The following is a 27,087-nucleotide window of genomic DNA, read 5'->3' as shown; positions in this document are numbered from 1 at the left end:
CTCTTCATGTTATACATGAGGAAATGAAAGCTTAAAGGATTTGGGGAAGTTTCCAAGGCAAAGACATAGAGTCAGAACTTGCTTTCAAGCTGGACATTTCTCTTCTGTGCTCTGGGAATCTCCAGGAGAGCAGAGCTGAAGGTCTGGGTCACCCACAAAAGTGTGGGCTCCACACTCGGCAGTAGAAATGCCATGAGGCAGAGCGTGGTGACGATTTTGAGTGTGTTATAAGTAGGAATGACAAGTGGGGCTCAGGTCACCCAAGCAGCCTTTGCGGTTGATCAACCAGTCGGCCCCTCGGACCCGCTGGGGGCGCCCTCCTCCAGGCTGCTCCTATTCCATGTTAAAACAAGATTGTGGTTACACCCCCAGGCATCTTGAGTTACATTCTCTAAGACCAAGAGAAGGCCTTCAAATACGTGCAGCTAGTGAATCCCCCACCATGATTCTGGGGCTGTGTGGTATCACAGTGCCACAGTACTGTACCGATTCCAGCCTTGCTGTCGGTTAGATTAAAAAATAATAACGCAACATGCTATCATGCTGAAGCTGATGTCAGGGAAGTTGGTGAAGCTAGGACTCTCTACTGCTACTCAAAACAAATCACACATTAGGAGAGAGTAGCCTCCGAAGACAGGAGAGGTGCAGCCTGTCTTCCATGTTGGAGGTCCCAAAATTCACTCTTGTTAACTTCCAGGAGAGGCCAGATCCCTGGAGACTAAGTCCATTGTAGTCTTGACTAGATGATTTAGCAAGATGCCAGTTTGTTGATTTATAGAGAGAAATAGAATTTTCCATTACTTGTTAATCTGAGCATTCTCTCCATGGCCAAGATCCTGGAGAGAGCAATTGTAATGAACCCAATTTATTGATTTGCCATTTAAAATGCTGTCCTATAGGCTACATAATATCCACCCATGTAGTTCTTCTCTCCACAGGGAGACATGACAGACCCCAGAGAACTCAGAACCCTGCCTGGCGAACATGAGATTGTAACAGGATGAGACAAATGTTCAATGGCATCAAGCTGGAATTGCTGGCTTGTCTCAAATAGAGAACACTATGGCCCTTGTTAGAAGCACTCAGTTAAATGCCTGGGCACTTTCCTATGAGCCAGACTCACAGGCACTGATGGTATTTGCCTTGGACCCTCTTCTTGTTTAAATAGAATTACTCCAGGCACAGGCTGATCTTGAAAGCTTTAGAGCCCTTGGGACCCTTGTCTCCTTCGAGGAACTTGGAGAAGCTGTACTCTGGACCAGCATTGAGGGATTGAGGAGTCTGTTGATTCTCCAGGAAGAACCTTGCTTTCTGCCCTTTTTAATACCCAAGTGCTATGGTTTGAATATATCCCTCAGAATTTATGTGTTGGATGTAGCCCCCAAAGTTGTATGTTAATGATATTTGAAAGATGGAAGGTCAGTGGGCCAGAGTGTCTCTGGCTGGGAGGCATACCTTTACTATAGAGGTTTGCTTAACTCAGGGATCAAAAACCTCACTTTCTTACAGAGTCTACAAGTAGATTTTAACTTATAAAGGAAAAGACAAAAGGGCTGATCTTAGCAGATTACATCTGTATTATGGACCCCAGATGGGAAGGACACTATACAAGAGTACCACAGTACCACAGTACCACAGCCTCTGGTAGTATGGACCCTACTGATTTGGGGTGTGCAATTGCCAAACCTTAGGAACAAAATATGATCTCATCTCATATAGAAAAACAAACTACTTGTTGAACTAAATGACATGATCATCTGTTTGAGTATCAGATCAGTTACCAGAAGAGCAGGTTAACCAGCATCCAAGCAGACTGGACAGTCAATGGACAGTCAAGACACCAAATCTGATATGTATTTTCTCTTTTGAGGGTGAGCAAAGAAAGAGAACATACACATACTAGATGACCCATTTTTTATAAAATATATTGAACGATAAGGCTGAAGAGATAGCTCAGTGGTCACAAGTATTTCCTGATCTTCCAGAGGTCCTGAGCTGTGATCCCAGCACCCACATTTGGCAACTTACAACTGCTTGTATTGCCAGCTCCAGGGAATCCGATGCCCTTTTTTGTCCCCTGTGGGCGCCTGTATACATGTGGCATATACTCACACAAAAACACATATATATGAATAAACAAAATAACTTCTTAGAATACTAATAAATCTGTGATATATATAGAGAGAGAGATGAAGGATGACAGAGAAGAGACTGCCATCCAGGAGAATTTACATGGTGATGAATTACTGAAGGAAGAGTGCTTATCAGAAACTATTTGAAAAACTCCATATGAATTTTAATAGAAAACAAGTAGTCTGTAAAACAACATTAAGCCACTTGAGTAAAAAGATACAGAGAAAAGGCAGACACAAAGGGTTTTTGTTGTTGTTGTTTCTTTGTTTAATGATAAAGAGCTGTACAAAGAGGCAGACAAGATGAAGGGAGGCAGGTAAATACAGATACCAACAAAGAAACATAGATTTCAACACTTGCAGCTAAAATACAAAGAAGAAGTATAGGAAATCCCATCAGAGCTGCCAGAGAAACTGCAGGATGCAGGCAATACAAGGAAACTATACAGAGGAAGAGAGCTTAATAAAAATGGGAGGCTGAGAACAGGATATAAGTAATACAAGAAGTATCACTCCGTCCTTAGGGTCAAAGAAGAAAATTGAAGAAAGAACAGCAGCGCTGCCTAATAGATGCCCTGTGCAGAGCAGTCAAACTAACAGGCATGCACTCTGCCTTAGGAGGACCAATAGGAAGGCAGGCAGAGCTTCAGTTACAAAGCATGGAAACAAATGCCTCTCCTTCAGAAGTCTGGGTGCTACAAGGGGAGAAAAGTCTAGTTGACTGGACACAAACTAAAGAGAGCTGCAAGATGAAGTCAATGAAAAGCCCAACGTTGGGAAAGTCAAATCATACACAATTATAAAAGGATTAGAGATCCCACACTCCGCATAATCTTATAGGCACAGGAGCAGAGATTAGAGCAGGAGCCGGCAGGGACTTAGGGCATTGCATGGTAGATTCTCCTTGATTGTGGAGGGGTGTAGGTGGGGGGCATCGGAAGACACCATCTCACTCAGTGCTTTTGTAATCAGAGAAAGGCCGGGTGGAAGTGGATGGCATGAGTAAGGTGAGCTGTAGAATCAACACAACGTCTGTATTTTCTCCAGTTACGGGAATGATAAATGCAAACAAAGCAGCATGGAGCCAAAGACTAAAAATAAAGTAAGTACCAAGGAGGCAAAGGGGTGATGGCATTTGCAAAGAAGCAGCCACTGAATGAAGGCTTGTCAGAGTGTGCTGGACAGGAGCCTTTTGTGCAGGCCTGAGGACCCGAGTCCAGGTCCTCAGCACCCACATAAAAAGCCAGGCACCATGACTCACACCTGTTATCCCAGCGGGGGGGGGGGGGGGGGGAGGATGGGTGGGTCCCTGGAGCTCCCTGGCCAATCAACCAAGCCAAATCAGTGATCCTAGGGTTCAAGAAGAGACCCTGTCTTAAAAACAAAAGTGAAAAGCAATCGAGTTCCAAACTGAGTAACAAGGAGCAGGTGAGCTGAGCACCAGTGTTCATCTCTTTGCTGGCTGCTCTGGGCTCATGACTCCAGGACTTCCCCATCATGATGGACTGGACCCCAAAACAATGGGCCAAAATAAACCCCCTGTTTATTAAGCTGCTTTTATTTTGTTACATAATGGGAGAAGCAGCTAATACAGTTCATAAACTCTAAGAGCTAAAGAATTGAAGAGATTTTTTTTTTCAGACAGTGGACAGAGAGTTTCTCTGAGAAGTGGCATTCCAAGCACATGGATGGATTTTAAAATATGTTGGAAATTTAAAACAATTTAAAGTGTAGGCTTTTTGCAGAAACTAACAGGACATTGAATATGATAAAGCAGATGCTCTGAAAACAGAGCCTGCTTCTAAATAAACAGAGGCTTCCAGAACCAGTAAGAAAGGTACGGTTCATTCCACAGATGTTGGGGAAATTATCTAAACGTTTGGAAGAAAAAAAAAATAAATGAGATCTCGCCTTCTGCTTTACACCAAAATAAATTTCAGATGGATTTGGAAGTTAAATATAAAAAAGAAACAAAATAATGAAAGAAAACATAGGTGAATACTTAACTACCCTTGGAAAGGGCAAGGATTTCCTAAGCCTAAAAGAAATGGAAGAAAACATTTTGGTAGCTTTGACTGTGTGAAAAGTTAAGCTCCTGTGTGTTTCTAGATGCATACAGAATTAAATCTAAATGCAGAGTGTGACAAATAAGTCAAGGACCACTGCCACACACATCCAGACACTCCTTCTGACCAGTAAGAATCCTCTTTACTGCCCTGTAGGAAACCTGAATAAGTAATAAGTCAGAGAAAAAGACATTCAAATGGCCAAATTGCTATATAGGGAAAGATGGTTAAGCCTCAAAAAAATATCAGGAGAGTCAATATTATAATGTTATTCTTTATTTTTCTCACTTTATCCTTAATGTAATTTTGGTAGGACATTGGTACAACTTTAGGGGGAGCTGTTTGGCAATGTATCAAGTCTTGAGTGGTTTTTGCATCTTTTACTCTACTTTTAGGTATGCAGCCTAAGAAGAAAAGCAGAATTTTATGTATGAAGATGATTAGTTTCTGTGTTGTGTACAAAGTGTAGAATTTCGAACCAATGTCAGTGATCCAAACTGAGCACAGATTTTGTTTTGTTTTGTTTTTGTTTGCTTTTTTTTGTTTGTTTATTTGTTTTTCAAGACAGGGTTTCTCTGTGTAGCTTTGCGCCTTTTCCTGGAACTCACTTGGTAGCCTAGGCTGGCCTCAAACTCACAGAAATCTGCCTGGCTTTGCCTCCCGAGTGCTGGGATTAAAGGCGTGCGCCACCACTGCCCGGCCCGAGCACAGATTTTTACAATAACTGCTACAAAATAGAATGTTGGGCATTAAAATATTTTTTAATACTTTGTTAAGTTTTATGAAGATGGAATTTTAGACTACCATAAGATTATATAAATTCTATAAAAAAATAAACATTGTTGGCTAGAGATATAGCTTAGTAATGAGTGACTGCCTGGCTTGTGCAAAGCCCTGGGCCTCATCCCCAGCTCTACAGTCAATCGATATTATACTATAGATGTCTTTACAGGAAAACGACTGTCTGTCAACAAAACAATGTGAAATCAGTTGTCTCTCTTGGTGGAATTGCAATTGCCTTTAATTTTCTTCTTTATGAAAATAAGTTATTTCATGATGACTATGCATTGCTTCTACAATGAAAAGTAACTCTTCTTTCTTTTTTTGGTCTTTTGGGGGGGTTGTTTGTTTTTGTGTTTTTTGAGATAGAGTTTCTTTGTGTAGCCTTGGCTGTCCTGGAACTCGCTCTGTAGACCAGGCTAGCCTCAAACTCACAGAGATCCACCTGCCTCTGCCCCCAAGTGCTGGGACTAAAGGTGTGCACCACCACTGCCCAGCCGAGAAATAACTTTTTCTTAATATGAATGCCTTCCTGTGTTTGTGTGAAGACCTTATCAGTTTCCCACAACTAGCTGATATTTCTAACAGTCATCTCCTTTGGAATTAGTAGAAACATTAGTAGAAAATGTTTCCAGATACAGAAACACATATCTATTATCCAGCACTTAGGAGGCCATGGGAGGAGGCTATGTTCAAGGCCAAACAGGGCTGCATAGTAAGACTGTCTCAAAAGTAAGAAAGGAAGTACAGTAAGAGGGAAGGAGATGAGATGGGGAGGGATGGAGAGAGAGGAGAGACAGAGAGAGAGAGAGACAGAGAGACACAGAGAGGCAGGAACTAACTGTTGAACACCATGCTCATTAAATTCTTTGTTTAGCTGACTTTGATTAAGTAGTTGCTGGCTCACAATTTGATGGCACTGGATTTACGGAGGCAGAAATCCACCCTTATGACAAAATAGTGAGCTAAAATAGCAGACCATTCCATGAATATGTTTTTACACAGGGACTTCTTCAGTCCTTGACTTCAGATTTGTGCTCATGCATGGTGGGGAGGGGGTGGCTGAGCAGGTGTATTATCAGTGTCTCTCACTCTTCTTGTCCTTGACTCTGGCAATAAGGAAACAAAGGTCGCAGAATTTGTGAGCCATTGTTTATTAACACGAAAGAGATCAAATCAGAAACTGTGCTTGTGAGCACAGGCGGTATCAGCAGGCTTAATGCCGTGTGATTAGAAGAAATGCAGCAAGCCAGACAGCCGAGACCCACCAAGTGACCCGAATCTCCCCCCGTGATACCCAATCAACAATTGTTCTTTGCTGAAGATGCCTTTGCATATTATTTCTTGAAACCCAGCAAAGTTCCACATGCAGTGATTTCCCTTAGCAACCTAGAGCAAATGGCCCTGTATGGCCCATTTTTCCTGAAAACTAACAGTACACCCTCTGCCCCTTTGTCTCTGAGAGCTCCGAGACTCTTCAAATTGTTTGGTGTCTTCTGGGAAGCACTTGACTCCTTTCGGCCTGGATTTAGTCTCCCTGGAAAAGGCCTGTTCAGGTTTTCCCTTGTGCTGGAGTCCCTCCAAATGGACACTCTGGTGTACTGCAGCCCAAAGCATGAGGCTTTGAAGCCTTGTCTACTCCGGCACCCCTGTCAGTCAGCAAGAATCCACTAGGCATATGAGCCTTTTGCCTTGCTGTGTTGACCTTAGGGAGATGTCTGGGGAGGAAGTGTTTGGTCCCTGTCCCCATGTTTCTGTCAGTCTGCAGAGATCTGACAGGCAGGGCTGGAAGGAGGCTAGAAACCCAGAGGACTGGGTTGTTAGTCCACAGTTGGGACAAATGCAAACAAGATGGATGAAGGGTTGTGCTCCAGGCCGGCTGTGCCCAGGGATGGGATAGCGTGAGCCCAGAATCACGGGGCAAGGGTGCTATAGAGACCCGTGTGCGTAGCAGGTAACTAACTGCCACATGCATAGCTAGGGACCGTTCTGGGGTGGTAGGTGTTCAAACAGTAGCAAGGAAACCATGAGTCTTTGAGGAGTATGTAAGTCCTGTGTATGATAGGTCAGGTGGAAATAAACATTTAACTTCCTTAACCAATCAGCTGAAACCAGTGTCAGCTCTGAAGCTATACACCATGTGTGTGGTAGAGGTAAATCTGAGGGTGAAGCATGCTGAAGATTTAAGTAGAAATGTTGAAACAGGATGACATATTCATGCCTACCTGTAAACCCAGCACTGGGGAGGCAGAATAGGAGAATGGCAGGTTCAAGGCCAGCCTGGGCTATATAGCAAGATTATGTCTCAAAAAAAAAAAAAAAAGAAATAAAAAGCAAACAAAGTATTTGTTGAAGTAAATGGTGCGAGACTCTTGTTATTTGTCTATTTTTTCGTTTCAAGATCAGAACCTTCAAAAAATACTGTAGCAAGTGCCACTGAAGTGCTAGTGGGAAATCTCAGGAGTACTTGGTTCCTGGGAAGAGAGGGTCGTTTCTTGTTGCCTCCAGTCACATTGAGCTACTGTATTCCTCTGGCAACCTACCAGGTGTCAACTCTTCCTTGTCATTTGCTGGAAGAATCAGTTGCCTCTTCACACTGGACAGAGCTGACTGCTACTGGGTGCTCATGCATGAAGGACCCATGTTCACACTAGTGGAGAATGTGCCATAACCCACCTGGACCAGTGCCTTCATTTGTAGTTCCCACTCATCATCAAGCCCCAGCAGGCTCTCGCTCTCCATTGTCAGGACCCCTCCCAGCTCCCAGATAGTCTCGCTCAGTTCAGCCGCTGTAACAAGAGACCATAGCTTATACACAACAGACATTCACTCATGACTCAGGCTGGGAAGATAAGACCAGGGCACTAGCAGCTGTTATATCTTTCAGAGCCTGTGTCCTTATGCTGAAATAATGCCTTCTCATTGGATCCTTTCATGGTGGAAAGAGCTGACAAGCTCCCTAAAACCTATTTTATAAAGGACAAATCCCATTCCTGAGAGCTCCACCCTCCTGACCTAATCACCTCACTAAGCTCCACCCCTTAGTACCATCACCTGGGGACTAGAATTCCAATGTTAATTGGGTGGGAAATCATAAGCATTTCGATTGAAATATAAACCTCTTCCCATGCCCAGGCAGAGGGGGGCCAACCTGGAAAGATAATGTGCTCTCTAGACACACAAGTTCTGCAAGATGTGATGAGAGAAGTCAGCTGCCATGGTCCTCAGAGAGCTGTCTCTCCCTGTGCACAGTCTACAGATATCCTCCAGCCAGGGCCCAAGAGTGTCTTCAAATGTCATAGAAAGTGTAACTCTGTGTTAAGACACTTGTGACTTCAGGAGACACAGAATGAGCTAAGATGATAGCGCAGTTGATAAAGTTCTTGCCTGTGAGCATGAGGACCTGAGTTCGTTACCCCGGAAGCTACAGGAGAAAGAAAAGACAAGTATGGTGGCTCGTGCTGGGGAGGTGGATACAGGTGGGTCCCTGGGACTCACTGGCCAGCCAGCCTAACTTACTTTGTGACAGCAGGCCAGTAAGAAACCCTGTCTCGCCGGGCGTTGGTGGCGCACGCCTTTAATCCCAGCACTCGGGAGGCAGAGCCAGGCGGATCTCTGTGAGTTCGAGGCCAGCCTGGGCTACCAAGTGAGCTCCAGGAAAGGCGCAAAGCTACACAGAGAAACCCTGTCTCGAAAAACCAAAAAAAAGAAACCCTGTCTCACAATAACAAGGTTGACGGCGTCTGAGGAATAGCCAAGGCAGTCCTCCAGCTGTCTGCCTGCATGTGCACACACACATGGGCATAGACACAGAGACTCACAAAGAAGATGGAGAGTGTCTCTCGGGGAATTTTAGGGTGCCCTGTTACATAAAGTTTAAGCCTGCACACCTCAGGAATGTAGCTTGGGAACTTCCCTTCCCTGTGCCCTCTCCTGTGTGTACCAACTGGAGCCTGCTAGACCCTTCCTCTGCTGGAGCTCCTTGTGCACACCCGATGGCCTGTAGCTTTGTGGTCGGTTCTGCCACAGGGCCCCGTGCCAATGTGCTCACCATCACCTGTGACATACCCCAGTAAGTGACGAGGCTGAGTCAGAATTCCTAAACCAGGAACCTCGCCTTATTGCTAGACAGCTGGACCACCCCCAAAGCATCACATGGGAAGGGCATTCAGCAAATCCTGTTCCGGAAGCAATCTGTCCCTCCACCAGTTTCCCCATCAGCATTTGCGGGGAGTTCTGTCTCCTGGCAGGGAACTGGCTCACAGCTCCATGCTGGAACTGGCAGCCTCTTAGAGACAGTTTCTCCTTCTCAGCATCATCAGATGAGGCCCAAAGTAAAGGGGCAAACAAGCCTCAAGAACAGCGTGTTCTTCCCAGTAACGAGCCGGGAAAGCTGGGCTTGGAGAAAGCCGAGTGCTCTGTGCTGTCCTGGAGCCACATGTGCCAAGCTGCTGTCCAGCCTTTTCAAAGCCTCCTGGTCCCATCCATTGGCCGGTTGGGAAACTTTTGAACTTCGCACTCAGTTCTCTAAACACCCAGATCTGCCTGGGAGCAAAGACAGGTCAGCCTTTGCCTCCCAGTGCTCCTGGGCACATGTTCCTTATAAATTCCTGTTTCTGTAGTGACCTGTCCTATAAAGAATGGCTCCATCGTTGCATAATCTTGCTCACTGCTTGCTCATGGTTCCTAGGTGGAGACGAAGTGTGGAAGGAGGTAGTGACTGAACAGTGTGAGATTTGACCGTGGAAGCAGGTCATGGCCAGATCAGGCAGTAAGAGGAGGAGGCTGTGTATCAGGCTTGTCCTGAGCACAGAGCAGAAACAAACACAAATGCACATGAGATGAGGGTGTGTGCACATGCCTGCATGGGTGCATATGTACATGTCTCCACCTTATTCTTTAGGACAGGGTCTTTCACTCTCCTGTGGCTCACCAATTGGCTAGAGTGGCTGGCCAGTAAGCCCCAGGGACCCTCCTGTCTCCATCTCCCTCCACGTTTGTGTTACAAGCACATCCTGGCCCTCCATTATCTTTTGCCCCTATGTCTTCCAGGCACTGTTTGTCTTTGACAAGTATCTCCGGGAGCCTTGGGGAACCAAGTCTTTCCAAGAGTGGCTAGAGCTTCCCCTGTGGCCTCTCTGGTATCAATGCCACTGCATTCTCTTGATCTCTATGTCTCAGTGACTCCAGGATCTTTCCTGATTCAGTCCCTGGGCTGTTGGTTCTGAGGCAGACACTACAGAGACCACTTGTGACTGGAACACACTGTCAGTTTGGCAAGTGAATCCCAGAAGCCACTAGGATCACAGCTTCAAGTCGGGTGCTGGAGTCCCCTTTGCCACGTTCAAGGCATCAAGCAGACATGCAGTTCTGTACCCTTCTTCTCATCCCTTTTCCCATTCATCCAGGCACAGCCCTGGACCAACTCTGATCTTGGTGTATTCACTGGGCCCTCTATGTTCTGGCCCTTGTCACCCACCCTTCAAAGGAAGGGTGTTTGTTCTCATCTCTTACGCCTCCCCCCCAGCTGAGACCAATTTCACCACCTCTTCTCTGGGACTTGTCTATTCTGGGACAAGTGATGATTGGGGTCTACAAAATTACAGGCCCATCCTGGCTTTATGTAGTGGGCACGTTATTCAGCCTCCTATCTGCCCTTGGGTCCCACTAGCACAGCACCTTGTTATTGTAATGAACTCAAGACAGCGGTTAGCACTTAGTCATCTCCAAAAACACGTTGCTACTATTACCACCACGGTGTTCATTATCTTCCTGGGCACCAGAGGACCTGGGATCTGCATTCACCCTCAATCTCAGTACCACCTGGCCCCGTCAGTCCTGCTTGGTGGAGAGGTGAAGTACATGCTTCTCACTGTGCTCTCCCCTCCCCCACTCTTCTCCTGTCTCCCCGCCCAGCCCCCTCTTCCCCTTCCCTCTTTTTCACACTTCTCTGCCTAAGCTCTGAAATCCCATCAAGTTTCTCTGGCATTAAATTTATATTCAAATGTGATCATATTTTTATATGAAATCAATTTGTAGGTCCATGGCTTTTGAAAGGACAGCCTGAGCATCTGATCATCGTTCAAAATAACTAATTTCCCGAGTTGAAAGTCCTCTTTTGTTACAAAGATGTGGCGTGCCGGGCGTTGGTGGCGCACGCCTTTAATCCCAGCACTCGGGAGGCAGAGCCAGGCGGATCTCTGTGAGTTCGAGGCCAGCCTGGGCTACCGAGTGAGCTCCAGGAAAGGCGCAAAGCTACACAGAGAAACCCTGTCTCGAAAAAACCAAAAAAAAAAAAAAAAAAAAAAAAAAAAAAAAAAAAAAAAAGATGTGGCGCATGGACTCCAGGCCCTTTGGGCCTTGGACACCACCCCTCACCATTTCTGCATTCACCTGCCCACTCCCACCCTCTGAGAGTCTTACATTTGCATCTTTTGCTGTTGGTGACCTCAAGCAAAGAAAACTCGCTGCTGTTTTTCTGCAGTGTCAGAGAACATGATTTTGCTTACCCGTGGCGAGGAGTGGGATTCTAGAATTTGTTTGCTCTTGTTTTCAACTGTTGGGCAGGGATGGGAGTGGGAGAGACCTTCACTGGGTCAGCTCACAGGACACAATCCTGGCTCTTACAGCGAGTCCCTGTTTTGAGCCTTTGTCCTTTCTGTTGGCTTGTAAGCAGAAGCCATGAACAAGGGTGCTCTCAGGAGGGGAAAAAAGCAGCAAAAATAGGGAATTATTTTCTAAAGCAAAACAGATCATTTAAAGGGCTGACTTGTCATTGAACTTGGAAGGAGTTGATTTTTGTACATAGCCAAACAATGTCCCTCTGTAGCTGTGAACCCTGAATGAGCAGGGTTACTTCCGGTCAGTGCTGACACATCCAGGCTGCCTGCAAGAGAATGCAGCTGTGTGCTCCTCAAAGCCTCTGATTTTTGTGCCTGTGGATGAATCCACCGGAGCCTCGGAATGCTCCCACTCTGACCTGTTCCCAGCCACAATGCCCCATGGCAACCCCAGAGTAAGTTTAAAGTCCACAAAGGACACCAGAAGGTAGAATGGGGGAGCATGTTGGGTACATTCTGTGGCATTGGCCTGCATCTAACCTCTAAACTAGCCAGTCTTCATGGATGTTGGTTTCATCATTTATACTTCATAATTCATACTACACAGAGTCTCTGAATTGAGAAGCCATCTGGAAGATTCTCTGATGGATTAAGAACTGCATTGATTTTTTTTTTAAATCCCAGACTATTTTGAAACACTTGGGAGCTGACTATTATAGCCTTACCCTGTGATCTAGAAATTCCAGGACTGTATGTCTGTCTCCTTATTGAAGTGGAGGGGGTTGGTGTGTATGCCTATGCATGTGTGTACATATATGTGTAGCAGCCAGAGGTCAACTGTGGGTGTCATTACAGAGGTTCCATCCACCTTCCTTTTTGAGACAAGGCCTCTCATTGGCCTGAGACCCACTGGGTAGGCTAAGCTGACCAGTCAACAAGACCTAGGTATCTTCCTGTCTCCACCTCCACAGCACTGGGGTTGCAAGCATGCCTCAAGATGCCTGGGTTTTTGCTCTTTCCCACCTGGGTTCTGGAGGAACTGATCTCAGGTCCTCACTCTTGCAAGGCAAGCACTTTATGGATTGAGCTATCTCCCCAGCTCCGGTCCACTTTCTTCACCCTGAGGAAAGAGCCTGGCCTCCTGACCAAGCAAGAGGACTGGGTGATGGTGGCAGCAGCAATGACAGTGACGACAATGACGACAATGATGCAGATAGTGAACACTGATGACGTCTAACACTAGTCCAGCTACTCTTTGAAACACTTTACATGTATTAGTGCATTTAATTTTCACAGTCACCCTGGGTGACAGACAACATTACTGTCCCTACTTTACAGAAAAACTGGCTGAGAAGTCGAAATATTTTTCTAAAGCCGAAAAGCTAATGGTGACAGGCAAATATTTGACCAAAGCATGGGGTCCCGTCATGGAGCCCACAGGAAGTTGGACGTGCCTCATCCACTCAAGCAGCCCGTGTCCAGTTGTTCCCTAAACATTCTGAGATGTTCATTAAACCATCATCTGGCTCAGGTCTCAGGGGAGCATCTTGCTCCTACCAGAGAAAGCCTGGTGATATCACCTCTGCTTGCCTGCCTGCCTGAGTCCTTGCCTCTACTTCCTCCTGCCCATTAGGACCTGGGCAGAATCATTGGCCTTGTGGCTAAGGCTGTTGCTCCATTCATTCTTCTGGGGCATTGTCTTTGTTTCTCTTCTTGTTACTATGATAAAATATTCTGACAAAAGCCACTTATGGACAAGAAGTGTTTATCTTAGCTCACAGTTCAAGTCAAAGCAACAGGGGCTTGATTGAACCAGGTTCCCAATTCCCTTTCTTCATGCAGTCCCGGATCCCAGCCAGGGAAGAGTGACACCCACAGTGGGCAACTCTTCCCGTCTCAATTAGCATAATTAAGATAATAGCACAGGCATGTCCGGAAGCCCATCTCTCAGATGACTCTAGATTCTGTCAACTCAAAGATTAAGATTAACCATCATAGACAGCTAAGGCTCTGATTCCCATCTGTCATGGCTGCCCAGTCCTCCAATCTGTTGAGACTGCCCATCTGCCTAGGTCTCTCCTCACTCCTAAACATTTATGTGAAACACACATGTTCTTGGCTCACATAGCCACCTGGAACAGGTAGTTCACATGAGTACTTATTGGTTTTTGTAAACTTATTTGAATATGCCTTATCTGGAAATTATATCTTACATTATCCAGAAGTGACATAACCTCAAACCCATGCTGGGTTTTCTCAGTGTTGGTCTTGACAGCCTATAATTTCAGAGCAGCCACCTCAAGGCAACGAAGTAGGAATATAGTTAATATTTTGCATTCCTACTAAAGTCCTAGGATGACAGAATAGACTTCTGTTCTGAAATGGCCAATGCCACAGCACAGATGTATTTCTTCAGCAGAGTGTCTCCTACTCCTGATGACTGTAAAACTGTTAATGAGCTTCAAGGAGACAAGATTTTTTTATACGGTTCCTCAACAGGGCTTTAGGCCCATATGTGCGGACCCCACGGAGTACAGTTAGTGATTCTGCAGGTTATACACAGGAAAGAGGCGTGTCTCTACTGTAGGCATGGGGACTGCCTTTGGGAACTAAGTTAATTTGGCAGGACTTGGGTGGAGGATTTCTTGTACACATGGAGGTCGGAGGTCAACACTGGGTGTCTTCCTCAATCACTATCAACCTTATTTTTTAATTAATTAAATTTTCAATTATATGTCTGTGTCTCTGTGTGTTATATGCATATGAGTGCAGGTTCCCATGGAAATCAGAGGGGTCAGATCGCCCTGGAGCTAGAATTATAGATGGCTGTGAGCTGCCTGCTGTTGGTTATAGTAATTGCCGCACCATGCCCAGCTTTCCGTGGGTGCTGGGGATTGAACCCTGGCCTTTGTGCTCATACAGCAAGCACTTTACTGACTAACCCATCTCCACAGCTCCCAGGTCAGACTTTCTTAAATTGAGCCAGGTGGTGGCACACACCTTTAATCCTAGTACTCAGGAGGCAGAGATGGGCAGATCTCTGTGAGTTTGAGGCCAGCCTGGTCTACATGGTGAGTTCTAGACCAGCCAGTCTGCATAGTGAGACCCTAACCCTATCTCAAAAACAAGCAAACAACAACAACATAAAGAAAAAAAATCAAGAAATTTCACTCTCTATAGTTGATTTATCAAAGTAACATGATGCACTTTTCTATTTTAATTCTGTGGATCAAAAGTTCTCAAGTAACATGATGCACTTTTCTATTTTAATTCTGTGGATCAAAAGTTCTTGTATAGAGTAAAGACAAGAAAGGAGCCACAGGGTCTTTGCTGAGACTGTCCTTCGCCCCCTGGCATGTGTAGTCTGTGGAATAGTCCACATCCCTAGTAACGACAGAGCCTCTGTCATTCCTTCCCGCTGTGTTCCTGTGAGGAGGGACCACTGGGAACGTGGGCTGGTGGTAGCACAGGAGAAGGTTTCTGATGGTTCTGAACTGACGTTGAACGTATTAAGTTACATGACAAGGAAGCTAGTCCACCTCCACTCCCTATCATTCTCCTTGGCAATGCAGAGGGAGACTAGAATATCCTTGGCATGCTAACATAATTTCCTCTTTGTAGCCAAGAGAAAGCAGGCCTCTGCCATTTCTACCTGGAGGTAGAAACACACAACAGATTTTCGTTGCACTCAGTTTCACAGGAACTATTTATAACCAACGGTCTTGTTTCTTCATTTCCTATTCCTTGAGCAAATCTGAAGAAAAGTGAAATGGGCAGTGGTCAGAGTCTGCACGTGACGGCAGAAGCACTAGTGTCCCTTCCAACCTGCTGACGGTGGCTTCACTGAAAACTGACCTGGAGAGCCCGGAAGTGCCCAATGCCTGAGCCTCAGCCCACCAAACCAGTTTAAATATCTTACCCATAGCCACAAGTGGGGAGGACCAGAATGCATACATGAGCGTCCTGAATTTTGAGCAGATGGACCCCCAAGCTGATCCCAGTTCACGTGCCCTGTGTGTGATGAGTGACAAGACACTGTTTTCCCACTGCAATAAGAAACTGAAATTTGGACTCACTGTCTGCTCCAGTGACATTGGGAATTGATAACTCTCTTTATTTTCAGCTTAGATGATAATATCTCAGCAGGAAACCAGAGGCTTTAAATTCCATCAAGATCCTAGCTCATCGCCATTCAGAAAAGATCGGCCTTAATTGAGTCCGTTCACTGCCTGTCAGATGGTGAATGGAAAATATAAAAGCGAGTGTCGAGGTCATTCTGCAAGTAGCAGGAGGCAAACCTGGAACTCTTGGCCATGATGAGATTCTTCATTTGCTTCTGGGCTGTGACCTTCTTGCAGTTCAAAGAGAGAGACCTGTGGCCCCTTTGCGTTGCTTGCATGAGCGTTCCACCTTTACCTCCCTTCCATTTTTACCTCCCACCTTTTATCTTTTGTGATGCTGGAGTCTGGACCTCCAGGACCACATTAGTTAAACCTTGGATTCTCAAGTGGCTGAGTCCTGGAAGAACTCCAACTCCATTCAGATTTTGTAAATGTGTCCTAGAGACACCTTCTGGCTCAGGAAACATTGAGGAAGAAGGGCTGGAAGATAAACCCGAGCACAGGATGTCTGCTGTGAGACAGTCTTCTATAGGTGAGAGGGAGAGGCACCTGTGCATCATTAACAGTACAGCTGCCTAAGCAAGGCCTGCATGATGACACCAGTCGAGAGTCCACTGTGGACGGGTAGAATGTCCCAAGGCCCCATCCCCAGATGAAGGGCTACAGGCAGTTATGGCTTCTGGGAGATGGAGAATCAGTCTTCTCTAGTGAAGAGCCCCATGCTAGCTTATGTAGTCCCAAGTGGTCATTCCTAAACACACACACACTAGCAACATTAAGTGGACTCAGCAGGTTATATTATATAGGCGTGTGTGTGTGTGTGTGTGCGCGCGCGCATGTAACAATAATCAAAGAAGAGGTCATGAGTTCGAGGGGGTACACAGGAGAAGTTGCAGAGGGAGAGGAAGGATAGAAAAGGGATAAAATTCTCAAAGAAATTAAAAATAAATGATATTTTTAAATATGCCTGAGATATAGTGAGCATTCACACAATTATCTTTTCCCCTTCTTTACAAGTTTCCTGACATATATGTAAATCACTTTATTTACATTATTTCATTTTCTTTTAAGTTTCTCTCACCAGGATTATGGCCCTATTCCTTTTTCTAGTTGAAGAAATGGGCTTGAGGACTTGAGCTCTAAGGCTCAGGGCTACCCTGCAAAGGAGAGATTTGGTGGTAGAGCCACTGAGCTGCAGACTCCATGCTCCGTCTGCCTTCAAGCTGGGTGGGGTTAGGTAGCATCCACGGAAGAAATGCTTGGAAAGCCCAGGTGCACCATGGGGATGACATCGCCTGCTTCTCCGTGGCTTGTCCCCCTCACCTGACTCACTCTCTCCTCAGACCATTTGAATCCAGTGCCCGCTGTCACCTTCTTATGTCAAGGCTGCTGAGTGAGAAAGACATAAGGCTGTGTCAGCAAGAATCGGCACACCGTGGAGTAACAAACTAATATGGACAATGCTTGACTCTGGTGTCTGCATTAGTGACAGGCTGCCACAGTTGTGTCCAAAGACCCAACATCTTTAGTATGTCTCCATCCCTCCTCTGTTTTCCTGCCCACTGACAGCTCTGGGAACTTCTAAATTTCCTCCATAGTTCTTCATAATCGATCTACACTGACGGTCTGTGTAGATTTAGCTGCCCTAAATTCTGATGATGGTAATTTGACTTCCAATGTGTACACACCAGGGAATCACCTAGAAGCTTGATAAACAGATCCCTGGACCCTTCCCTGGAATTCTAATACAGTAAGTAACGTTAACACTGCTGGTCCAGGGGCCATAATGTGAGCACCTCTGGATTAGAACCCCCTCACAACTGGATGTGTATTGATAGTATGTGACTAGTTAAGGGTTCTGATGATATGACATCATCAGGAAGGTGTCTTTGTAAGACAGAGAGGGAGCCATGCTGCAGACACAGACTCAGGCATATGACCTTTTTCATCATCATAGATAATGACTTGTTGCATTAATATGCAGTGGCTTTAGACAACCAGCTGCATCTAAGAACATGTTCCACAGTGAGAAGGAAGTGGCCTTTTTTGTAATTATTTGCTGATTCCTATGTTATTGTTTCTTAAGCCAGAATATGCACTGGGGCCACCTATGGGGCTTGTTAAAGTAAGGATTCAAAGTTTATAACTTTGAGGTGGGGACCAAGATGCTGCCCTGGAAATGACTTCCGGGATGATGTTTGATGCACACTGGATAGCACTCCTGAATCCCACCTCTGCCATTATAAAACCTCTAGGGATCTTTTAAAACCCAGCTGTTGGCCACCTCCCTTGATCATTCTAATTTAATTCTGAGCACTGGAACTTTAGCCCCTTTCTCAAGGGACTCCAAGATACAACCAGGGTTGGGATCTGCCAGCTTTTATGGAGAAGAATGATAATACTTGTGGACACTGAATTGTGTGTATAGTACAGTGGGCCAGGGCCTGCTGGTTGCCCAAATAGGGCAAGGGTCTCCTTTCCCTCTGGAAAACTAGAAGGTCATTGTGGTGGTTTGAAAGAAAATGGCTCCCAAAGGGGGTGGCACTATTAGGAGGTGTGACCTTGTTGGAGTAGGTGTGTCACAGAGGAGGCCAACTTTGAAGGCTGGCCTTGAATTTACTGTGTAGCCTAGGGTGACCTTGCACCTCCACCTTCCAAGTGTTGAGATTGCAGGCATGGGCCACTCCCTCTGGCTACAAACACGGTCTTGACGTCTCTGATTGAGCATGGTGTCCACACTAGTGCTGGTTCATACAAGTCAGTGGTTTGGGTTTGGTTTGGTTTGGTTTTTCGAGACAAGGTTTTTCTGTGTAACAGTACTGGCTGTCCTGGAACACTCCTTGTAGGCCAGGCTGGCCTTGAACTCACTAAGATCCATCTCTCTCTGCCTCCCAAGTGCTGGGATTAAAGGTGTGCCCCACCACCACCCAGTCCAGTGTTCTTTTTTGTTTTTATAATTTTCTTTCTTTCTTTTTCTCTTCACAGTACGAGATGCAAAAAATCTAATCCCTATGGATCCCAATGGGCTTTCAGATCCGTATGTGAAGCTGAAACTTATTCCTGACCCCAAGAATGAAAGCAAACAGAAAACCAAAACCATCCGCTCCACACTAAACCCTCAATGGAATGAGTCCTTCACCTTGTAAGTGTTTCTTCCTGCCCTGCAGTGATCTCTGCCCCACATACCACAAGCGGCCAACCCCTTCATTAGAGACAGTGGGGGGGAGATATCTCTCTGTCCCCATCCCTACACAGACTGCCTGTGCTTCTGTTTCACAGGTAGTGACTTGGTTTACCAGGATTTGTGTAATGCAAATGACAATTCTTATCAGTCCCTGCTCTGTAAGGAAAGGAAAAAGCTGGTTGGGGTGTTGCAGATTGTTAAAAGAACACATAAGATGTGTTCCATCTCTTGGTGGCTTAGTTCTTTAGAGAGCTAGGAGAGGGTATGAAGCAGGAATTTAATAATTTTTGCAGCATAGAACAATGAACTCCTGGTGTAAAAAGTACTATTGCTAATGAAATAAGGAAGATAAACTCGCTTCTAAGCAGGAAAAAGTCTCTGAAGGAAGTGACATTTGAGCTTCGTCTTGGGAGACTGACAGAAATCTCAAAACAGAGATGAAGGTGGGGAGAGGAATGGTAAGAGAGAGCAAAGAATCAGTAGTGAGGGAGCACTCACAGGAGGGAGCACAAGAGGTCCCCCATAGGGACATACTCAGGAAGTGCTTCCTCTGTGAATAACCAGAAGGAAAGATGTCTGTCTTTCTGTCAGAGAGAAGCCACTGAGCTCTGCTCTGTAAAGGGCAGGTAGTCTATTCTAGACATTGTGGGTCATACAGGGTCTGTTGCCAAAGCAGCTACAGATGATATATAAACAAATAGCCAAGGCTGTGTTCTAATAAAACTTTATTTGTACATTCTCTATGTAAATAAATGGTTCAAAGCTGTGTTCTAATAAAATTATATATATATATATATATATATATATATATATATATATATATATATATATATATATATACACACACATACCCGGGGTCAGTATTCATTGATTCTTGGTCTAGACAGAGCTTTTGTAGCTAACTAGTATGGAGAGCTGATATCCTGTTAACACAGGAAGGAAATTGAAGAGTGTTTAGTTCAGGCACAGACAGTGGACATAGTGGATGCCATGATTGAGATGACTTAATGTATTGTGTACATGTTTGTCTTTGTAGCAAACTAAAACCTTCAGACAAAGACCGACGACTGTCTGTAGAAATCTGGGACTGGGATCGAACGACCCGGAATGACTTCATGGGTTCCCTTTCCTTTGGTGTCTCAGAGCTGATGAAGATGCCAGCCAGTGGATGGTAAGGGAGCTCATGAGACCCAGCATGTCTCCAAACCCCAGACATTGAGAGAAGCCAGGAAGAGGCTGGCAATAGCTGCCCCCACCACCCCCACCCCCACCCCCACCACCCCCACCCCATTCATCTTCATTGGGCCCTGGCTGTGGTATCTATAGAGGTATCTCTCCAACAGCTTGACCAGAGGCTGAGGGGGGAGAGCCATTGACTGGCCCTTACCCTCCCTTCTCCCCCTGTCTTTGAAGGTACAAGTTGCTCAACCAAGAAGAGGGTGAATACTACAACGTGCCCATCCCAGAAGGGGATGAAGAAGGCAATGTGGAACTCAGGCAGAAGTTTGAGGTGAGGATTCCCGTGAAGCCATGGGTAGGACACCAGCTTTCCTCCATGTTACGAAGCACATCTTCAGGGAGGGATGGATTCTTGTCACGCCTTTGGGAAGCCAAAAGTAAATCTCATGCTAATACTTGTTTATTTAAGAATGCAAATATTATATGTAATCGCTTTCATTTGCAAGCTGTTGGTATTCTGTGTCTCGTGTCCTTTGGATACTGAAGACTGGAAGCAGCACAGAGGTGAGAGCATGGCTGATTTCCACGTAAGAAAATGGTCTACACAACACCGGGAGACAGCACAGTTATGAGTGCACTCTCCTCTCACAGAGAAGGGCTGTGTGTCTTCAGGAGGGAATTTCTAGGGAGCAATTTGCCTATAATTAGCTACCATTCCAGTATCTGGAAAAAAATTTTTTTTCCTATAGAAAGCAAAGTTGTCCTGGTTTTCTTCTGTGGGATGAGCTCCAGCAGACATTCCTGTCTAGAATCCTCTTCTTATTTTTTTTCTCCAGACTTCATTTAACCAAGACAGCCTCCTGCTCTCATTCTGAGTGGGTTTGCAGGTTTGCCTTCTGTCCTGGTTGCATTTGCACCCTTCCCCTCCCTTTCTCCGCTTCCCCTCTCCTTTTTCTCCATCGCTTTCCATCCATCTCAGCTCACAATGAGCATTCTTCTCTCTAGGCCCCTGCCTTAGGGCCACAGCCACCATCTCTGATGCTTTCTGTTTCCCTACTTGGTTTGCGTTGACCATTCGATCGGCTTATGTAGTAGCCTCTGCGATCTGTATAACTGGTCATCTTTCTCCACAGACTGCACAGTGTTCCCTGGAAATCCCAGGAATTCCTAAAGCAACATACAGAGAGGGAGACATACACAAGTACAGAAACAGTGAGTCTGTACGCTAAAACAATGAACTTAACAGATGCTGACAGTCCTCAGCCTTGTGCTGTTGCCAAAGGGAGGTATAGGTCAGACGGACAGGACTCCAAAGGATGTAAAACAGAAAACTGCTTAAATTGTTTCATCATCAAGCTGATGATATTTGGCCAAAGTAGATGTCAGTGATAATACTGAAGGTCAGGCTGCCAGGTTGTATAGCTTCTGGGAACATAAATGATTGAAATGAGTCGTGAGTAGTTTAAATAAATGATACTTAACAGCAGGTGTCCAGGTAGGTGAGATCGTAAGGAGCAGTGGGGATGGGTGAGCCTGTGAGTTTGCTTCTAAAGGTAGCAGCCAGGCTGTGAACATGGCTCAGTGGTAGAGAGCTTGCCTAGCATTCTCAAAGACTTGCGATCTATCCCCATTACCACAAAAATATTACATAAAAGCGGCAGTTCCTGTTTCTCAGGGCCATGTGGTATTGGTCAGCACACATGGAAAGTCTATGCTGCCATGTCTCCAGCACCTCAAGAGAAGCCCGAAGTCCCACCTTTTTATATGATATGCTCTGGTTTCTTTCCATATTGGCAGTCAATTAAAACTGTGTGGGTCAAACAAGCAAGCAAGAGTTATCTATCATCTCGACTGTCAAAAACTACAGAAGGGGGCACTGGAGCCATGGCTTGGGGTTAAAAGTGCTTGCTATTCTTCCAGAGGACCAGAGTTCAGTTCCCAGCACCCATGCCAGGCAGATCACGACTGCCTACAGCTCCAGCTCCAAGTGATATGTCAACAGGCACACAAATAGGTACACACACATATACATAAAATTTAAATGTAAACCTTGAAGTGCTGCATGAGAGAAAATAACAGGAAATATATATTTAAGACTGGAAGAATGAGAGTCTTATGATCTTTAAGGAAGTCAAATGCAAACTTGAAAGACAAAGCTTGCTGGGCATGGCCCTCCCTACCTTCATTCTTCACTTACTTCATCATCTGCCTCCACCCCTGCCCTAGATAGGACACAGCTCTAGACTACCTTCCCAGAGAGACCTCCTAGACACACTTCCCAACATCACCCACCCCTGTGATGGATGGATCCTTCTAGGAGTTTCAGGACACTGAATGCCTATCTCAGGCAGGACAGACATCTGCTACGCTTTACTGACCCTCACACCCCAAGTCTGTCATTCATAGTCACTGTTCAGATCCATGAGCATAGGTCACATTTGAGAGAGAAACTGTTGGGGCTTCATGGGTGTGTCACTTGAAATAATTCAAATCTGAAACCGCCTAATTGATAAAGAAATATTGACCTACATTGGTGCTTCATTTTCATGGCTTCCTGGTGAGTTAACTTCCTGTTTCTCTGAGCAACGGGTCCACCTTGTTATAAAGGTCAACAGTTCCAAGTTAAATATCTAAGTAAACACGGTAGGCCGGAGGGCTTGAGGCCAAAAGGGAAGCATTTCTCTTGGAGACTGTCTCCTACTGAAAGAGCAGGGCTTGACAGTAGGGCACTAGCCCAAGGCCATCCAGCCTCAGAGGGGGGAGGGGAGGTCCTCAGTGGTTGGGATGGCAGGTGCTACCACGCTGAGCCCCATGCTTAGACAGAATGACCTACTTGAACAACCTCCCAGGATCTCCTTTGCGCTTCTTTTGCCTTTATTTCCCAGATTTCCTCAGATGATGTCTGTTCATTTCCTGAGCATTTTACCATCATTACAGCAAGGGACTAGGCAGAATCCTGTAGCTGACGGAGTCATAAAGATGCTGAGAGTTCATGGCAGCTTCTATGCTGTGTTTAAATGGAATCGTCTGGTGACCCTAGGCAAGCATATAGTCCTGCAGTGGTTCTGTGTTCAGGTCTATATGTGTGAGAGCTGCAAGCCTTCCCTCAGTGCCCAGTGTTGGCAAGGCATGCACTAGGTCAGAAAGAGCAGGATTCCCATTTGAGCAGATCTGGGGGGTAGCCAGCCTTTCCAAACAGCATGTAAGTTAGCATCAGGATAGAATCTGGGAGCTTCTTTTAACCCCACCACATTATTTTCCTCCTTCATTCCTAGACCCATGGCTAACAGCACCCCTCAGTACCCCTCAGCTCACATGAGCTGACAGCAATCTGTCCCTCTCCCTTTCCACTTTGTACCCTTGGCTGCACACAAAGTCAATACTGAGTTGTCATTGGCTGAAGCCATTAACCAATGGCTTCAGTTGGTCCTTTCAGAAACCTGCATATCTCAGGGGCCTCTCAGTATCTAGTGCAATGGGCACCGAACCCTTTGACACAACATTGAATCTACAATACCTGGAGCCTCCTTCGAAGCTATCCTGGGCTGCAGTGTGGCCTATAGACCAAACCTTGGCCATGCTTGTCCATTAGTTATTCTGTGTATGTCTGATTCCATTTTGGTGGTGATGGTGCTTGGATTTTTGAATGGGGGGCGGAGTCTTTTTATATAGCTCAGACTATTCTTAAACTCAAGATATGCCTCCTGCCTCCTGCCCCCTGGTGCTGTGTCCCATTAACAAGAAGCTGTGGTTTCCTAACCTTCCCTAAGACATCAAAAGTCACTCAGTCTAATAAAAAAAATTGAAATAAATGAGCATTGACAACTTTATCCACTGTGTTACAGTTCATCAGATAATTAGATGGAATTGTTTTCATATTTAAATTGTTGATTCTAGAATCTTGCCAAACAGAATCATCTGCAAGTAGGGCTGTTAGGAGCCAAGGAAAAGTCCCAGGACGGCTGGGAAAGCCCATGCTTGCACCTACAGGTTCTGTCAGAACAGTGCAGCTGCCCAAAAGACAACCCAAACCAGGACCTTGACCACAATATCCCCAGAGAGTGTCTGCGGCCCTTTAATCTGCTCCCTGCTTATCTTCAGATAAAGCACACACAGTCCCTGCATCACAAACTAAATTACAGATCTTTTCATTTGTTCAGTAAGTGAGGCGCCAGCAGTGACCAGAACAAATAGCCATACTTCCTGAGGAGCTCGTGTTCTGTACCCGTGGGCCCAGAGATGAAGCAGGGAGATACTAAGAAGTAAACACAATCTGACACCTTGGCTTGCTTTGCAGTTCCCCCAAACCTGGTGTAGAGGCTCAGCAGAGTCAGGATTCCAGACATCCCCCCGCAAGCCTGGGACTCTGCTCCTGCTGTAGGCTCATGGTCAGTGCTGAGAAGGGGAAGAGGTCCCAAGGATGGATTACCTCTGGGTCAGCAAGTCTTCCCTGTAAAGGGTCAAATAATATCTGCAGGCCACAAAGTGTCTGTTGCAATGTTTAGTGTTGCACTGTGGCATGGACACACCTGCTGACAATGTGTAATGAATGAAACTGTGTTTCAATAAGACTTCATTGATAAAAACAAGTAGCAGACCAGATTTACCCATAAGCCATGGTTTACTGACCATGTTAAAATGAATGCATTTTCATCTTGAAATTATGTTCCACATAATGGGTGGATTCTCTGCCACATTGTCTGGCTCTATTTTGAAACAGAGGTAGAAGGTGAGACCCTTGTCACCTTTTGTCACATCTTCATGGGGAAGTACCCTTATATGCATGCAGATGGATGTCTAGATACAGTGTGTCTGTAAAATGAATTTCTGAAATACATTGTGTCTATAAATCAGGCATGTTGTGAATCTGAGAGTGTATCAGATGATCCCTGAATAGAAAGGGCTATCCATGGCTACTAGGAAAGGAGATAAGATCCCACACTACATGGAGACTTCTCAAATCAGTGGTCTGGTTTAGGGTCTCAATACTCAAAAGTGAGCTTATCTGACAGGTGGTTGCTAGAAACCAGCCCAAGCATAACAAGAGTTGACCCATAGCCAGGGTACCCTTTAGCAGGACATTAGAGAAATAACTAGGTTAGTAACACACGTGTTGATTTACCATTGATTCCATTCCTGTGAAAGCCTAGTGCTTTCGGTGAAATGATCATTTTGATCTTTTACGTAAGTCAAGCATAGAACGGTACCTGCAAGCTGCATTCAGCTTCCATATGAGAAGGAAGGAAACAGATATCTTCAGGCTACAATTTTCTTTTTTGTTGTTTTTTTTTTTGGTGGGTGGTTGGTTGGTTGGTTGGTTGGTTGTTTTCCCTATGCAAGGTCTCTTGTAGCCCAGTTGTCTTCAAACTCACTATGTAGCTGAGGGTGACCTTGAACCCCTGATTCTCCTTCCTCTGCCTTCGAGTACTGGTATATAACCTAGACCGATGTTTTGGCTAGGCTGGCTGACCCACAGGATCCACCTGTCTTTGCTCCTTTCCCAGTTCTGGGCTTATAGGCGAGCATCACCATACCTGGCCTTTGGATGAGTGGGGAGGATCCAAACTCAGGTCCTTGTGCTTGTGGAATCAGCACTTTTCCCAATGAGCTGTCTCTCCAGCCCCAATCTTGGATAAGTTCCTTAATCTCTGACCTCTTTTTTTTTTATTTGTTTATGAATGAGGAAATGACAGTACCTACTGCAAAGGAATGCATGTAGATTAAATCATATTGCTGTGTAAATTTAGACAAATACCTAGGACCAGTGAGGCTCAACCCATGTTAGCCAGGCCTCTGTTTCTTTACCCTTATGGTAGTTGGTTGTGTGAAGCAGACATTACTCACTGTACTTAGGAAGTAGTAAATGCTGACGCTGCGTTTTTTATGAGCCGCCGAGGCATAGTGACAAGAGCATTCTTAGAATCCTGCTTAGAGCCTCAGAAATGTCTGTCAAGGCATCATTGTTGAAAACAGACCAGTGAGTTGGTATCCCACCATTCACAGCTTCTTGGAGCCTAAAGCCCAGCTCCGATGCTCCTGTCTCGGTCATGTTTGGAGCAAATAGGTTGTACCGGTTACTGGCTCCAGAGCTCTACAGGTTGTTCCTTCTACCTTCTTTCTCATTGATCCTGGTACTCAGGAGGCTGCTGAGCGGCACTGGAATATGAGTGTTTCCCTGATTACAAACAGGGTCCCTTCTGAGGGACCTATCTTCTAATGCTAATGCTACCATGGCCTGAATCCCTACCATGAGCATCTGGGCTCTGTCACAGAACATCAAGCCAACTCCTACCCCCACATGGTAAATCTGATTTCCCCTAGACTTAGACCACAATCATCCTTTGTAACTGACTTCACATCCTGTTCCTCCTTTCAGATGGTCAAAGAGGACCAGGAGTTCCTCCCTCCATTGGGTGGGTCAACCCTGAGCAACCACACCTGCCCACTGTTTATAATTTCAGTATGGCACTGACCAAGTGGTCATATAACCATAAGTCCCAGGGGGGAAAAAAAAACATTTTCCTTTGCTTGAAAATCCTCTAGGATTGTGCTGTATAATTTGACAGGGGCTAGTCATATGAAACCTTGAAGTATTTAAAATATGTACAGTCTTAAGCTGGTCATGATAGCACATGCCTATCATCACAGCACATGGGAGACAGAGAAAGAGAATCAAGAGTTCAGGACCATCTCTTGCCACAAAAGCAGCCTGGACTACATGAGACCATCTTAAAATAAAACTAAACTATGTGTAGTCTGATCTGAAGTAAGCGATTAATATAAAATATACAAGCTTTCAAAGACACAGTAACATGAAAAAAATGTAAAATATTTCAATAATCACTTCATGATCAATGTACACTGAAGTGATATCCTGGATATATTAGATAAATACATTACTTAATCAAAGATCATAATTACCATAGATATTTTATATTATATCTACATATGAACATTGAACATAATTTCAAAATTAATTTCAACTATTTCTTATATTGTTAATGAATATTCTAGAAAATCTAAAACGTGTCTATCTGTGGATATGTTTCTATTGTGCATGGCAGA

At 45.2% G+C, this 27,087-nt stretch overlaps 1 protein-coding gene across 2 annotated transcripts in view; it reads left to right on the top strand.

Moving 5' to 3' along the window:
• The window catches only part of Prkca (protein kinase C alpha), a 400,362-nt gene that overhangs the window by 300,773 nt on the left and 72,502 nt on the right, over nucleotides 1–27,087 (top strand). For both annotated transcript variants that reach the window (XM_015994108.3, XM_076543615.1), the window contains exons 6-8: nucleotides 18,645–18,801; nucleotides 19,880–20,014; nucleotides 20,257–20,353. In XM_015994108.3, coding sequence (XP_015849594.1) covers nucleotides 18,645–18,801; nucleotides 19,880–20,014; nucleotides 20,257–20,353 — 389 coding nt within the window. The remainder of the gene's footprint in view (nucleotides 1–18,644; nucleotides 18,802–19,879; nucleotides 20,015–20,256; nucleotides 20,354–27,087) is intronic.

This window comes from Peromyscus maniculatus, chromosome 8, assembly GCF_049852395.1.
Source record: "Peromyscus maniculatus bairdii isolate BWxNUB_F1_BW_parent chromosome 8, HU_Pman_BW_mat_3.1, whole genome shotgun sequence".
In the NCBI taxonomy this organism is placed as follows: Eukaryota; Metazoa; Chordata; class Mammalia; order Rodentia; family Cricetidae; genus Peromyscus; species Peromyscus maniculatus.
This window is presented reverse-complemented; position numbering and strand designations above follow the sequence as displayed.